The sequence below is a fragment of the Metarhizium brunneum genome, chromosome 4, assembly GCF_013426205.1.
Source record: "Metarhizium brunneum chromosome 4, complete sequence".
Classification (NCBI taxonomy): Eukaryota; Fungi; Ascomycota; class Sordariomycetes; order Hypocreales; family Clavicipitaceae; genus Metarhizium; species Metarhizium brunneum.
Window position 1 is genome coordinate 2161986 of NC_089425.1, and position 13989 is coordinate 2175974.

General features: G+C 48.3%; 5 protein-coding genes across 5 annotated transcripts; 3 read left to right on the forward strand and 2 right to left on the reverse strand.

Moving 5' to 3' along the window:
- Window positions 1-284: 284 nt before the first annotated feature.
- Window positions 285-2132, forward strand: G6M90_00g073130 (uncharacterized protein; the record flags this gene model as incomplete). The annotated part of the gene is made up of 2 exons (XM_014690263.2): window positions 285-493; window positions 575-2132. The coding sequence occupies 2 exons, from the start codon at window positions 285-287 to the stop codon at window positions 2130-2132; spliced, it is 1767 nt and encodes a 588-aa protein (XP_014545749.2).
- Window positions 2133-2599: 467 nt separating this feature from the next.
- cid1 (Terminal uridylyltransferase cid1) lies at window positions 2600-5470 on the reverse strand (the record flags this gene model as incomplete). Its single annotated transcript, XM_014690262.2, has 1 exon — window positions 2600-5470. One exon carries the CDS (start codon window positions 5468-5470, stop codon window positions 2600-2602), a length of 2871 nt encoding a protein of 956 aa, XP_014545748.2.
- A 2199-nt stretch (window positions 5471-7669) lies between these two features.
- On the forward strand, window positions 7670-9847 carry tfg1 (Transcription initiation factor IIF subunit alpha; the record flags this gene model as incomplete). Its single annotated transcript, XM_066130978.1, has 3 exons — window positions 7670-8998; window positions 9057-9546; window positions 9636-9847. The coding sequence occupies 3 exons, from the start codon at window positions 7670-7672 to the stop codon at window positions 9845-9847; spliced, it is 2031 nt and encodes a 676-aa protein (XP_065986973.1).
- Window positions 9848-9950: 103 nt separating this feature from the next.
- Window positions 9951-10931, reverse strand: CWC26 (Pre-mRNA-splicing factor CWC26; the record flags this gene model as incomplete). Its single annotated transcript, XM_014690260.1, has 1 exon — window positions 9951-10931. One exon carries the CDS (start codon window positions 10929-10931, stop codon window positions 9951-9953), a length of 981 nt encoding a protein of 326 aa, XP_014545746.1.
- A 740-nt stretch (window positions 10932-11671) lies between these two features.
- trs85-2 (Transport protein particle subunit trs85-2) lies at window positions 11672-13798 on the forward strand (the record flags this gene model as incomplete). The annotated part of the gene is made up of 1 exon (XM_014690259.1): window positions 11672-13798. The coding sequence occupies one exon, from the start codon at window positions 11672-11674 to the stop codon at window positions 13796-13798; it is 2127 nt and encodes a 708-aa protein (XP_014545745.1).
- Between the last annotated feature and the right edge of the window lie 191 nt (window positions 13799-13989).

The following is a 13989-nucleotide window of genomic DNA, read 5'->3' on the forward strand; positions in this document are numbered from 1 at the left end:
ATCTAGAAATACTAACAACGTCTACTTAGATACCTACCTAGGTACCCAGGTAGGCTGTCGACCAACTGCGGACAAACAGCACTTGTGCAGCCAGACACATCATCTGACGTCTCACAAACCAAGCGAATACCTGTTCTTAGGATTTCCAGACCCCCTGCGTATAGATCCCATGAATACCTGCATCCAGGCAAGGGCCTAGTTAATCATCTGGGTACCTGTCCGTAAGCCGCTTGAGCGATATACGTTTGATACAAAGCATTAGTTCACTCACTACCATCTTCATAATGGGTATCTCGCACTTATATACTACTCTACGGCCACTAGCCACTTGGGCCGCTCTTGAAGATGAGGCTGTGGTCATAGATGGTCCTGCGCTTGCATACCACAGTCTTCATATTTGTAGAGCAGGTGGTATCAGACAGCCATCATATGCTCTTCTCAATCGCGTCACTATATCTTGGCTTGAGTCGCTTTGCCGGCACAACGTGCTCATGTAAGTGAGTACCCGAGATGCATATTCCCCCCCAACTGGAACCGGTATATACTGCAGCGGCTGTCTGACATACTTGAGCAGAAGAAAATTATATTTTGATGGCTTTCTACCTCGAGCAAAGCTACAAGTTCGCATGGGCAGGATGATGAGGGCTACTACGCGACTGAATCGCCTCTACGTCTCACACCTCCAGGGATGTCCAGTATCATGCCTTGCAGCGGATGATATTGAAGCAGATGTTGATATCTACAGATCAGGAGGGGCGGATGTATGCCCTCTGACAGATCCTTGCTTTCTGGTGCCGGCCGTGTTGAATTGTCTCAGAGAATCTACTCAATACCGGAAGATAACGGAGGTTGTGCCAGGTGAAGCCGACCACTTTTGCGCAGCTAATGTCTCAAAGTACGGTGGTGTCTTGATCACGTCTGACTCTGATTTGCTTGTACACAATCTTGGGGAAGGACAAGTCGCTTTCTTCCGAGACTTACACGCCGAATCCGGACACTGCTTCAAGTTTCTAAGCTTTGCACCCAGGCAGATATTTGACAAGGTTGGCTTGGCGTACCCCGAAAAAGCAATACAACTGGCATATGAACGCAAAATGGTCCCTCAGGCAACTCTTTCACGATTAATCGATATTTGCTCGAAACCAGCACCACTATCTGCTGATTATATTGAATTTGTAGAAAACTATACTACATCTGAGGAAGTTGTTTGCTTGCAGAAAGTTGGATTGGAAGTACCTAATCTGAACGATTTGGATCCCAGAGTGTCTGAGCTTGTCCTGGAATTTTACTCAAGACGCTCCGGCATGTCTATGAACTCCTCGATCAGGATGTTTCTGCCTCCGTTGACGGAATGTCCAGGTCTGAGAAGCGCCTGGGACAAAAGCACCCCAATACGTCAACTTGCATATTCTATTGGAAGCCATATTCTTCCTCGAAATGACGGATGCCTTCAAGTTCGGGAATTTAGGCGGGTCGAGAGCATCTCGCATGCTGGTCGTCAAGTAAGGCTTTTGCCTACCAATCTCATGCGAGAGTATTTGGACGATATTTTATCATGCGCAGAGTGTTGCGGGGCTGATATCCAGCGTGATGGTATTAAATTTTGGGTTTTTTTGGCAATGGCTCTGGACAAGTTGGAATCCATTCGGAAAGGGGAAGAAACGCTCACGGAGACTATTGACAAATACTTTGTCGGCCTGACCGCAAAATCGGGGGATACCAGTGTGGCATGGGGTATTGTCCACATTGCAGCACAGATGCAGGGGACGCTGTACTCACTTCGCGTCCTTCAGCAAATGTTACGCTCGGTATTCAGTCCCGAAATAGATGAAGCCCTTCCAGAGGTTACAGGACTATACACAATGCTGTCCGAATTGATACCCGTGGAACTCTACCCTTGTACAACTGATCTCCTTAGAATCGCACGAGAACTTCAGAAAAGCAGATCACTGTATGCCCTCGATGCATTTTTGACTAAAAAGTTCTGCGGGAATGAATCTCTTGACAACGAGGGTGAGGAGATCGAATCAACTCTGACTGATGACTCCGAGTCCGCTTTGTCTGCTAAGAGCGGCACAAACACGAACAACGATGAGAATAATCCCTTTAGCGTTTTGAGCTTGGAAGGTTAGAAGAAAGCTAGGTCAGTACGGATGGTCATAAAAGAACAAAAGATTGCTGCAAAACTTGAAAGCAATTCATCAGAGAGAGATTATATGAAGACGCGCGGTTGGTGTTTACGCACTCATAGACTACTAGTATTTTATCATCCCTTAAAGCTACCCCTGATGTCAAGCGAATATGTTTATGTTAAAGAGCCAACGAGGCTTTCTGAAGTCGCTTAGCGTAGAACAATTGAGGGCCACCATCTGCTCACGTTCTGTAGCCTCTAAGAGGATCCCCATTCCCAATACTGGGTGTCGCCGAAAACAGAAAGGCGCTGCATCCAAAGTGAATGAAATGAAACGAAAAAAGCTTTGCAATTGCAAGGCGCAATGTCTTATCCAAGCATTCTATACCTTGTATAATTTCGGGGTATATTAATACTGTAGCGGAATAACATTACTTTGAGATAAGGTAGCTCTAGGCAGGCAATGGCTCAAAACTGGGCTTGCATCCATTGGTCTTGAGGACCATGAATATCTTCCAAGAGTCTCATGAAGGATTGGTGATCGTCCGTAGCTTCGGTGGCATCTTCTAGCAAGTTTTCGCTCCAGCCTTCGCACCCAGCTGTCTTAATAAGCCGCCAGGCTCGCCGAAATTCGTCGCGAATTGATACAATGCCACTGTGTGTCACAGTTCGAGCGACATTATGATCTAATTCGAAAGGATCCTCAATGGCAAGTAAATACCTGTGCCTGACTTCTCTCACTTGTCCGTGCTTTCTGTTCGTCACTGAAGGATGGGTTGTCTTCGGTCCAGCTGAGTCTGAGCACGCAGTCTTTGGTGACAAAAGCTCTTCCCCGCAGTATTTCATCGCATCACCGGTAGGGATTTGGCATTCATACACTGTTTTAGCCCCGGTCCAGCCCTTTTCTTGCTTCGTCACGAGGCCACCAAAGGTACGAATGCTAATTACGTCCCTTCTCCAACAGAATCCCTTGCCAAACCCGCGACTCAATGGCCCATTTTGAGCATAGTATTCGAAGAAACCCCGAAGCAGCTGGCCAATACTTTCGGTGTTTTGGTTGAGCTGGTGACCGCTTGCAAGATGCATGATTTCGTTCTCATTACGCCAGAACTCGACGTTATATCCCTGACACGTTGGCACATTCGGGCTGCTGGAAGGGGAAGAAAGTGTGGCCATGGGAGGGGTGAGCTGCTGGAGATTGGGGCACACAAATGGCTTTGCAATGTTGACAAGATAGTGCAACACCATTAACACATAGCCATAGCTTCCCAATGTGCCACGGTATCCAGAGTTTATCCCGCGAACTTTAGCCCACCTTTTGACGAACAAGACCATGGGTCGAACTCGGGAGTCTGTAAGGGAGTAGCAACGGAGCAGCAAAGTGTTTTGGAGAGCGAGGTGTGCCGAGAAATTGATATCACATTGAACTCCGACTCCACCAGATGGAAATTCCAGGGCATCTCGGTATTTGTTCCGTGATTGTTTGTCTGCCAACTTATGGGGATCCCGGAGGAGCCGTATAGAGGAAAGCAATGGCAACGTAACCTGTGTTACTGGAATAATGAATCTAGCAATTTGCTGATCCCCAGTAACCTTGACCAGTGGTGTTCGCAATATTTTGATGTAGTCTTTGATAACTCCAGTAAGCCTTTCGTCATAAAAATTGTTATCAGTCGCCATTTCGAGTTTGTAGGCAAGATCTAAGCACTTGTGTTTCTGTCCCAGCTCCTCAAGATCCATCGGTTGCTGGGATTGATTTGAGAGACTCATCATTTCCCCACGAATTTTGTCGTCATTGATTCCTGCAATGTACCGCAGCGCAACCTCTTTCAGCGCTAAATCTGACGTGTTCATATCCATCTTGACAAGGCTATCTGCGATGACTCGTGCTCGGGAGTGATACGGTGCTGGGGATTCATGTACATCTTGCTTTAGTCGACACAGCTGGACTAGTGGTAGCCGCTTCATCCTCTCGAATGCAAAATGCAGATCTCGGTTATAAGCAAGGGGGTTAGCTCCAAAATCTGTTCTCTGCTGGATATCCCTCCAAGTACTCATGGCCTCCATAGACTGCGCATCTGAATCACAGATGAGCGTTTTCGAAGACCAATTTTCCCACACCAAACATATCTGCTCGCCTTCTGCCTGGTCACAAATCCCCGCAAGAGATCGATAGCCTGTCGCTGACCAAGATGTCCCGAACGACAATGAGGGACACGATTCCAATCGGCATCGAAGCTCCGGGTTGCATAATCCATGCACAAACGCCTGACAGACCTTTTTGAGAGTCACCCATTCCATATCAGAGAATTCATGATAATTGGATGCTGTAACATCACGACCCCCAGCTCTTCTCAATACCCTCTTAGCCAAGGCATAATGCATTCGAAGTGAGCTTTGAGCATTTTGTTTCAACTGGAAGCGCTCGTCTCCTCCACCATTATCCCTCGCCGGAGATCCAAACTCTACCGGTGGCGCAGACTCAGTCCCGTGGCTGCCCGTCGTCAGGTTGCCGGCATTCTCGTTAGCTTTTGAGTCTGGCTCATATTCCTCTGGGTCTTCTGAAGCATCTGCATCCCCTGTACCGTGTTCCCATTTCAGTCGTTCCAAAAGCAACGCGTGGCGTAGCTCTTCGGGTGGGTTTTCACACAGCTTGATAATTGGGACTCTTGTCCGACTGAGTAGCCTGGCGCCAAGTCCCGCGTCCAGGAATGCTTTCTCCAGCATCCGTGGTATCATCGACCCTGCCACGTCCGGTTGCATGCTGGAAAAAGGAGAAAATAGTCCCAGGTCCATATCTGAGGCTTTTGTAGCGAATCCGGATGACAAACTTCCAAAGCATTTGAGCTCAACAGACGAACTTGGAAAGTAATGCGAGCCCATGGTGTTCTGTTCAAAATCAGAAATGGTTGTCTGACAAATTCTTTCAACCCTTTGTCTGAAGGTCTCTTTTTGAGCAATTTCATCTCTTTCTATTTCAGAACTGCGAACGACTTCGTGGCAAAGTCTATCAAGTAAAGCAGTTTGGGCAGCGACATCTTCCTGATCGAAATACTGTCGATGACTGGCATGGTGATGGGTTTGTACGTAATTGGGACTCTGAGGGGGAAATGATTGTTGACGCCAGCTAGACGTCTGAGAACGCTCAATTTGAGGCCCGCAGAAGTCTGGCGATCCTGAAAACTGCGAAATAGTGCAATTGTTTGCTTCTGCAATTCTTGGTCTCGGCTCTGGGCGAATACCTTGCTGCCTTATGTCGTTATTTGCATAAGAGTTATATGTGTCTCGATCTATACCGAGAGGACGGAAGACGCGGCTGCTATAGCTTGCGTCAGGCATCGCGGGGGTTTGATTCAAAGACTGCCATTGCGAAACCAAAGCAACAGAGAGCTCCGAACTCATTTGGCGTCTTTGAGCCTGGTTTGGACGCCTTTTTCCTGGTCTGGGAGACTGTGCATTATTTTGTGTGCCTAAATTCGTCGAAAGATTCGCAAATTGTTCAGACGGAGGGCGAGAGTGGGAGTGGGAAGGTATGCAGGATGTCTTTCCGGATGTGAGGCTCAACGCCTGAGGTTTGGGATCCGAGCTAGTACTTGGAGACACCTGATTGACAAGTATTAGCCCACGAAGACGATCCTCAAGTCCTGGTGGTCGTTCATCTCGATTAGCTTGCATGGCGATGGCTGTAGTTATTCATATAATGGCGTTTAGCTGAGTCTCTATGCAATTAAGTGGCGCCACTTCGGCTCGGGAACCTATACTGCTGACGTGTAAGCGACTGCAATCGCGAGAGAAATGAAAATAATGTTCGCTCGGACCATCTTACAGGAGAAGAATCCCATGTAAGGGCGGCCGCAGTTCAAGAATTGCCGAGTGATGACGGGTCAGCTGGACGTCTGGTTGGAAATGCGCAAGAGAAGCACCAGTAATAAGATTGTGTTGAAGAACGCAACTTATTCGAAGTGTAAATCAGAGATAGATTTGAGATGGGAAGTCAATCATCGCCTATTCGTTGCCAAAACTGATAACCTTGCTGCGGTACATTTAGGCAATTTCAGGTCAGGACTCAAACAGATCTCGCCCGACGCTGAGTGTTGCAGTCGGTTCGGAAAGGTATTTATTTCTCTTGGCAAGACGAGTGGGGGGCCGTAGGTTGGAAAACAGTTACCAAGTGGTCATTCCTTGATGTATGTACAGTTATGATCAATTCAATGTGGGATGTTGACAAGAGCAGGGAGAGAAAATCAATTGAATACCAAGATGCAGCAAGTGAAGTAGGCGGCAAGTTCAGCCAGGCAAGCTCTATTCTAGTTAGAGACTAGCGGCGCAAGGCGGGCTTCGGTACGCCTGGCCTGATCCACACCAGGCCGCTGCTAGGGGAGCGACGAGCAAACTGATTTGCACCAGACTCAGTCGTAGCTGCCCAGCCGTGTCGTCGGGCTCCAAAATAGGTACACATGTGCTTGTTGACCCAACGGGCCACTTCGGGTTTCATATATTCCTATTATCTGTATATTTAGGAAACTGGGGCGCTTCTGAAGCAGTTATAATGTGATTTCCAGCTTGCCTAAATGTCTTTGCACATATAGTACCTCTACTACGCGCGTGGGCCCTGGTTCTAGCAACAGCATAACTATTATAAGAAAAGCCTTAAATTATTATTATTTAATAAAAGCCTGATATATTGAATAAGAACTTTAATAAGTTATCTTACAATAACTAATAAACTAGGAGACCATCACTGGCACCAGGGGCCGCGCGCGTAGGTGCATGTACCTAGGTATAAGTATCTACCTAGGTAGGTATCTACTAGGCACTAAGCCCTGTAGGTTCATATAGTAGTACTAACTTCCCATGGGTCATCTGGACCCACCGTCACCAGATCTAACTATTGGCTATTCCTGAGGCAGCAGCCCAAGTCGCGCCTGGTAGGCTCCGTGTTTCTTCCGATGCTTTCGACGGCGCAAGTGGGACCTATCGAGACACCGATTTCAAATTTACCCTCATTGTTGTCCTCACTTCGCAATTCCACCCCAGGCTGTGCCCAAAAACATTCTTAACCCTGCCTGGAAATTGCACAGGCACGGCTACAACCGCCTCACCGTGAATCTCAACTAAGTTGTGTCGCAGCCAGCGCCACCTCATCAGCGCCTCGACGACAGACTTCTCGATCAATCAGACAGCCTATCACAGTCATTATTTGTTAATATCCGTCGCCAAATCACAGCTCCTGGCAGAGTGCTCCAGGACAAACGGGTGGCTTGTATAATTTCGGAAGCAAACGCTACTCGGCAGCCTTGATCCCCGTAGGATATCGCCATTTGCCGACCGCGACTCGACAACACAAACCTGGCCACAAACGAGCATATATTTAGAACACGACATTTCTCTGGTAATAATTTCCTTCGCTATCTTAGTGGCCTAGTCTACCATCGGAACACTCGTGACATCGGTCACGAGGAGCTTACACGCGGTAGCAGTGTCTGTTGAAGTCAATGCTGCAATACATCGATTCTTTGTCCACGTATACTATTCATAATGGCAGGACAACCTTCTATGGATCAGAATGGAGCTCATCGCAAACAAAAGCCGAACCCTCTGCGCCCCATGAGAAAGCGACCGAGACCAGCCAACCCTCTTGTTGCACCCTCCAGAAAAATTCCATCAAAACCTTCCGTGAAGGCAAATTCAGGGACTCTGCAACAGACGAGCCTTAACGGTTCCAAGCCGAATAACGATGATCAGAGGAAACAGTATGGTGGCTGGTCCGAACCCCCTCCTCAGCATCAATATAGTGATATCCCTATAATGACGACCAAAAAGTCCTTGTTGGAAGGTCTTCGCTACCACCTCATGAAATTCTCTCAGGCTCGTGTTTCCGACCCTCCCATCGACCCTACAGATCAGGACGAATTTGCTCGCCCAGTTACGTTGCACAGACGAGACGCTCGACAGCCTCCTCCCGGAAGAGCCACCAAGGTAGAGGAACCGGAGCCACCTCAAGTCGGAGAGCAGGAGGCGGAGAGGCTGGCACAGGCTAAAGCCGAACGAGAGGCCCAACGGGCAATTGACCTTGCAAAGATTGCACCGGTCGCCAAAGACAACAACCCTAAACGACCCAAGAAACAGAAGGAGGAAAAAACCATGTTTAACAGGGCTCCGAAATCCGAGGCAGCCAAGAAGGAATCAGATCTTCGGTATGAAGAAGCTTTGCCTTGGCATCTCGAAGATGCAGATGGAAAGAACGTGTGGGTAGGAAGCTATGTTGCTGCCCTGTCTGAAGCAAATGTTGCTTTCATGATTGATAAATCTGTCTTTCGCATGGTGCCTTTGGAAAAGTGGTATAGATTTGGTGCGAAACCACCATTCCAGCCCTTTACCATTGATCAGGCGGAAGCTTTTATGAACAGAAAGGTCGATGTTGGTAGATGGATAATGAAGGACGAGGAGAAGAAGGCGGGGCAGAGTGATCTTGAGGCAACGAGAAAACTCCTTTATGGTCGTGGCCAGATGATTAAGACCGAGAGTGACACCTTTAAAGCTGCCTCACGATCAGAGAAACTTGACCATGACGAACTGGATGTATCCGGAGATGAATTTCAAGATGATGATGAGACCCCGTATTTTGAGCGTATGGAGGACGATGACACCAAGGAATCAAAAGACAGGATACGTCGAGAGCAGCTAGGAGCAAACCTGTTCGGCGAGGGCGACGAGCAGGGAGTCGACAAAGAACTCCAGGAACAATTGCGAGAAGAACTTGAGCGACAAAAATATGGCAAGAGCACCAAGAAGGCTCTGATTAAGCGAGATCGAGAGGATATCTATGAAAGCGACGACTCCGAGGAAAACCCCTGGAGTAGTTCGGTATGCTTGTGTCTCTATTGCCAGTATGCCGTCAAACCGAACTAACATCGAGCTGTAGTCTGACGAAGGATCAAGCGGTGACGACGAACAGGAAGAAGGAGAAGAAGAAAATAAGGATGATGACAAGAAGGATGCAGATAAAGAAACACAAGGTGATGGGAAGGACAAGACCAAGGGGACGGGCTCTAAGGGATCTATGACACCACAAGGGAAACAGAAACCTGGGGAGTTGGCCAAAAAGACCAAGTCCTTGAAGCGAGCTGGATCTCCAGCATTATCTGAGTCGAGTGGAAACGAGTCATCGCGCAAGAAGATGAAGAAATCTTCTATGATAGGCAACGGAAGCCGAGCCGGCACTCCTGCATCGCAGCCAAACGTGGCCCGGCGAAGCAAAGCTGGACATGGCTCTGGTAGCGATGCAGAAGCAACCACTGCAGAAATGTCCGACAGTGCTGTTGCTCCCAGGAAAGGAGTGAACATGGTTGGTGGCAGTGGGAGGGGGACGCCGGTCGCATCAAGGGCCAGCAGCCCAAATCCAGCAACGGGCGGTACGTTTTCCCGGATGAATCTAAATTGTTGTCTGCTCAGGCAGTCTTCCTTGCAATTCTTTAGTGCCCACTAATCTCACCCATTTTAGATATGTCACCGACTATACAGACTTCTGGAATTGAGTCGTGGGAGATATTAGATAAGATACCGGCCGATGGTATTGCGATTACTGATCTGATAAAACAGTTCCATGGCAGGGTTGGCGACCGTCCAGGCCAAATGCCCAGAGGAGACTGGATAAAATTGGTAAAACGGCTCTGCGACTACGGGTCGGATAGGCGGCTTAGACGTCGAAGATAGACTCTTTTGCTGTGATGATTCTGGTGCCCGGCAGGGCCTAAACGACAACTTATTGGCGTTGAGATAAAAGATTGACGGGGGTATTTTGTAGTATATATATAAATTATTCATCCATTTGCCACGAATAATCTAGACCCTTGATTCTGTCCCGCCGGTTTATGGCGTTGAACCTCTCTGCCTCGAGACCTGTGCCTCGATCGACCCCATCCCAGCGATATCCGGGTTTAATGCCATATCGATTCGGCGGGACTGCTCCAGCATACATTGGCCGGCGTCTTGGAGCGGACTTTTGAGGCCTGCCTTTGTTCTTCCTATCCCTTAGGAATTGAAGCATCGGGTCATTCCACCTCTCCTGTTGCTTCAGTTCACTGTTCATACCTTCATCGTCCGCGCTCCGAGAAAACGGAAGAAGCTTAGCATCTTCCAGTTGCTCTCTTTTTTTTTGCGCGTCATTCATCTGTACAGCCCCTTTAAGAGCTTGCTTTGCTAGCTGAGCTTTATCTTCAGCCTCAGCGGCTGCCTTTCTGGCTTCAGCCCGTTTCATGGATATGTCGATTCTTCGCCCTGTCGCGTCGCGATAAACGGTTTCTTCTTCCTTTGCAGATCTTCTGTGGCACTCAAACTCCCTGCGCTCTTCCTTTTGCCTCCGTTGGAGCTGGGCGGAAACTGCCGCAGCGGTCTGGAGACCAGCATGGGTGCCGTCGCTCATCATAACTAACCCATCATTTCTCTCAACAGTCGGCATTTCGTCATTGGTGCTTCGTCTCGATTCGTTTTCTGCAGCAGTTGACGCAAGAATTGCGTCAGCGGCCGCTGCATCTGTGTCGACCTTTGTCGCTCCCAAGCTCTTCCAATTGCTTTTAGTGGTTTTGCGAAATTCAGATGTAGACCCGGGAACTATTAATGGCAGCTCTTCTCCATGTCTATCGGCCGCTGAGTCCGGATGTATCCAGGATTTGTCATCGTCATCCGTAATAACAAGTCCGTTTGCTGTAGACTGTTTTCGTTTGCGCTTCTTGGAGTGAGGCTTAGGGTCTGCCACAAGGTATCGAGAGGCAAGGTAATTTGACAAATCCGAGGGCATTATTATGCTTGAGTAAAACTCTTTTCTCAAGTATTCGAGTTTGTTTGCAGAAGAGAAGATATAATTCGGCCCAAAAACCTGTGCCCAATTTGTGTGGGTTGCAATCGACCTAACCACACTCGGCCCGATTTTGAGGATAATAATCAACGCGACTTCAGAACGTGGGTGCTGTCAGTGGCAATTCATATTCTTGGTGTTGACGTTACGAAGTACCCCCTACCTGCACCTACCTACCCGCCTGGGTAGGTAAGTAAGTATCCGGCACATGGCACCAAGTGCCCTGCAACGTGCTTATGTAATGCCTAAAGCATGAACATATGTACTTCCCGATTACGTCGGCCACATCCTTGGGGTGATGATCATGTGTTGTCATATTTGTAAAACGCCTCTACAACAGCAGGAAGCTCCAGGTGAGGTCATGCAATTTCCATTTTGCGCATCAAATGCATTATAACATGCAGAACCCTATTTAAATTCCTCAAAACTACGCATTCGATCTCGCGACCACTCCTCAGTACCCACAAGAGTTGATCAGGACGAATTTCCGGCCGACGCTGTTAGCACGCCGAGACGTCGCCTTAATGCCATCGCCTGAACAAAATGCATATCCGAACGATACGGTTCATGCACTTCCACTTGCTGCTGCGACGGCCTCTATGAAGCCAACAAGAGCCAAGATCTCAACATCCGCTGTTGAAAGACTCCCCCCGTCTCCCTCAGACTCTAGTTTACCTTTCAGGATGTCCAATCCTTCTGCAGCTTCCTTATATGCTTCAACATTATCCCCTCCCAGCTCTAGGCCAATGTCACCGGCTATACAAGGCTCTTCGGTTACAATTTCAGAACCAGTATTCGATGCTTATCCCGGGCGCGGCATATCGGACTCAGTCTTCGACAAGCCAGGAGAACCAGTGCATGAAATTATTCAAGCTTTCGTCCCAAACGTATCGGTGTACGCCTCTGATGATACAGAAATTCTGATCAAGGAGAAAGGCTTTCGCAATGGTCTCTGGGAGTTGTTACGGCCTTTTGGCGAGAACATTCAAGGCAACGTCACAGTACGGGATAGTCATGGAATGAGCCGTGTATTTGAGGACTTTGCTATCCGATTCACAAAATTGGGTGAGAATATTCAGAATCTAGGTTCAACTGTCTCAAACTCTCAGCGGACATTGGTCAATACCAATCAAAAAAGTGCCCCAGAAAACACGGAGAGAGACAAGGTTGCCCTTGCTCAGATCGAGAGCGTCGTTGATCGGCATTTATCCTTTGCTGAAGGTTCGATTCCTAGGCCGCCCTCACCAGCACTGGACACTTTACGGCAAGGTCTAGATCGTGATTCTGCATCACCATACTATTCCCTATATTTGAGGCGCTTATTGTCCGGCACGCCGATTACACCACACGAAACTTTCGCGCATCCTGTGGCTTGTGTCATAGCTATTAGCTCTCGAAATGGCGCACCTATTGAAGAATTGAGGAAACTGTACTCTGAGAGTAATGAGGGTAACAGAAAGCTGCCTCTTTGGGCGGACAACGACTATCTTAGATATTATGTCCTTGTTCACGATGAAGAAAATGATGACATCACCCGGTCAATGGGCTTCTTTGAGCAGATGAAGCGCCACCTAGGTCTGCATTGTCACCTTCTCCGATTGCGATGCAGTAAAAGCGCGGAAACAGACGACGACAGCATGCCACTGCCATGCAGTGATTGGATGCCCGCTGCCGAGGAGCTGGCTAGGATTCACAGGAGTGAGGATGGGGAGGATTTTGAAGACCCCACGCAGTATATCTTTGAATCTGACGCAACGGCAATACGAACATTTGTTCGAGAAATGGTTACACAATCAGTTATTCCCACAATGGAGCGGCGTATCTCAGTATGGAATGACCAGGTTGCATCACGCCGAAGAGGCATCACAGGTCGTTTCATGAATTTATCTCGGAAATGGACAGGATTTGGAAGCACCTCCAGATCTTCCTCAAGTGGGAGCCACTCAAGAGATAACTTTGATCATTTGGGGTATTACCGCGCTGATTCGGCCGAGGCTATCATTCGAAAGCTTGCTGATTTCGCTTTCATGCTGCGGGACTGGAAGTTGGCTCATTCAACATATGAATTATTGCGTTCGGATTTTGGTGAGGCAAAGGCTTGGAAATATCATGCAGCTGCGAACGAAATGGCGGCACTCAGCTTATTGATGACAACGCAAATCTCGGCCTCGAAGACACGCGCAGACTCCGTTGATCAAATGCTCGAGTCGGCATTTTACTCATATAACACCAGATGCAGTGCTCCATTTGGTGCCATTCGGTGTCTGCTCCTTGGCTTGGAGTTGTTGAGGGCAAAGGGGGGTGCGTATGTCGATGATGCCAGCAGATGGGGTCTTCGGTTGCTTGAAGCCAGGATTTTAGGGCCAGTCGGTGATGCTTTACTTAAAGAGCGTCTCTGTATTTGCTACTTATCTAAACTCGGCGTTGGTAGCTGGGGCTGGGGCAGTCGATATCGGAAAGCCGCCATATGGAGTATACTGGCTGCACAATCCTGGAATCAACAGGGCAAGTATCTCCCAGCCCAAAGATGTCTGAGTGAGTGTCACAACATCTATGGATTCCTACCCCACAGCAAAGGCATAGCACAGTTTCGAACCGCAGAAGAATACATGCACTCTCTAAGACTTGAGGTTCTAGAGAAACTTAATTTGTCTGATGCTGCTAGGTCGGATCCGGGAAGAGAGGGCACTCCAGTCATCGATGTTGAAAGTCAAACATTCACGAATTTGCCTTCCAAAAGGGCAAGCACGATTTCGAGAACTGGCATGTTGGAAACAGCTCCACTTCGAGGAGAGATCACGGCCGACTAGGTCGATACATGACCATCACGAGACTGTTGGAATACCCATCCAACCAGGGAGGTATATAAATATAAGTCCTTCCGACTGAGCAAAGGCCGACAAATGCTTTGTTCGTGGCTCATACAAAAAAAGGAGTTACGTTTAGTACCTTGATGACATGTAATAATAACTTACGAGAGGACAGCAAGTGACCTTGCTTA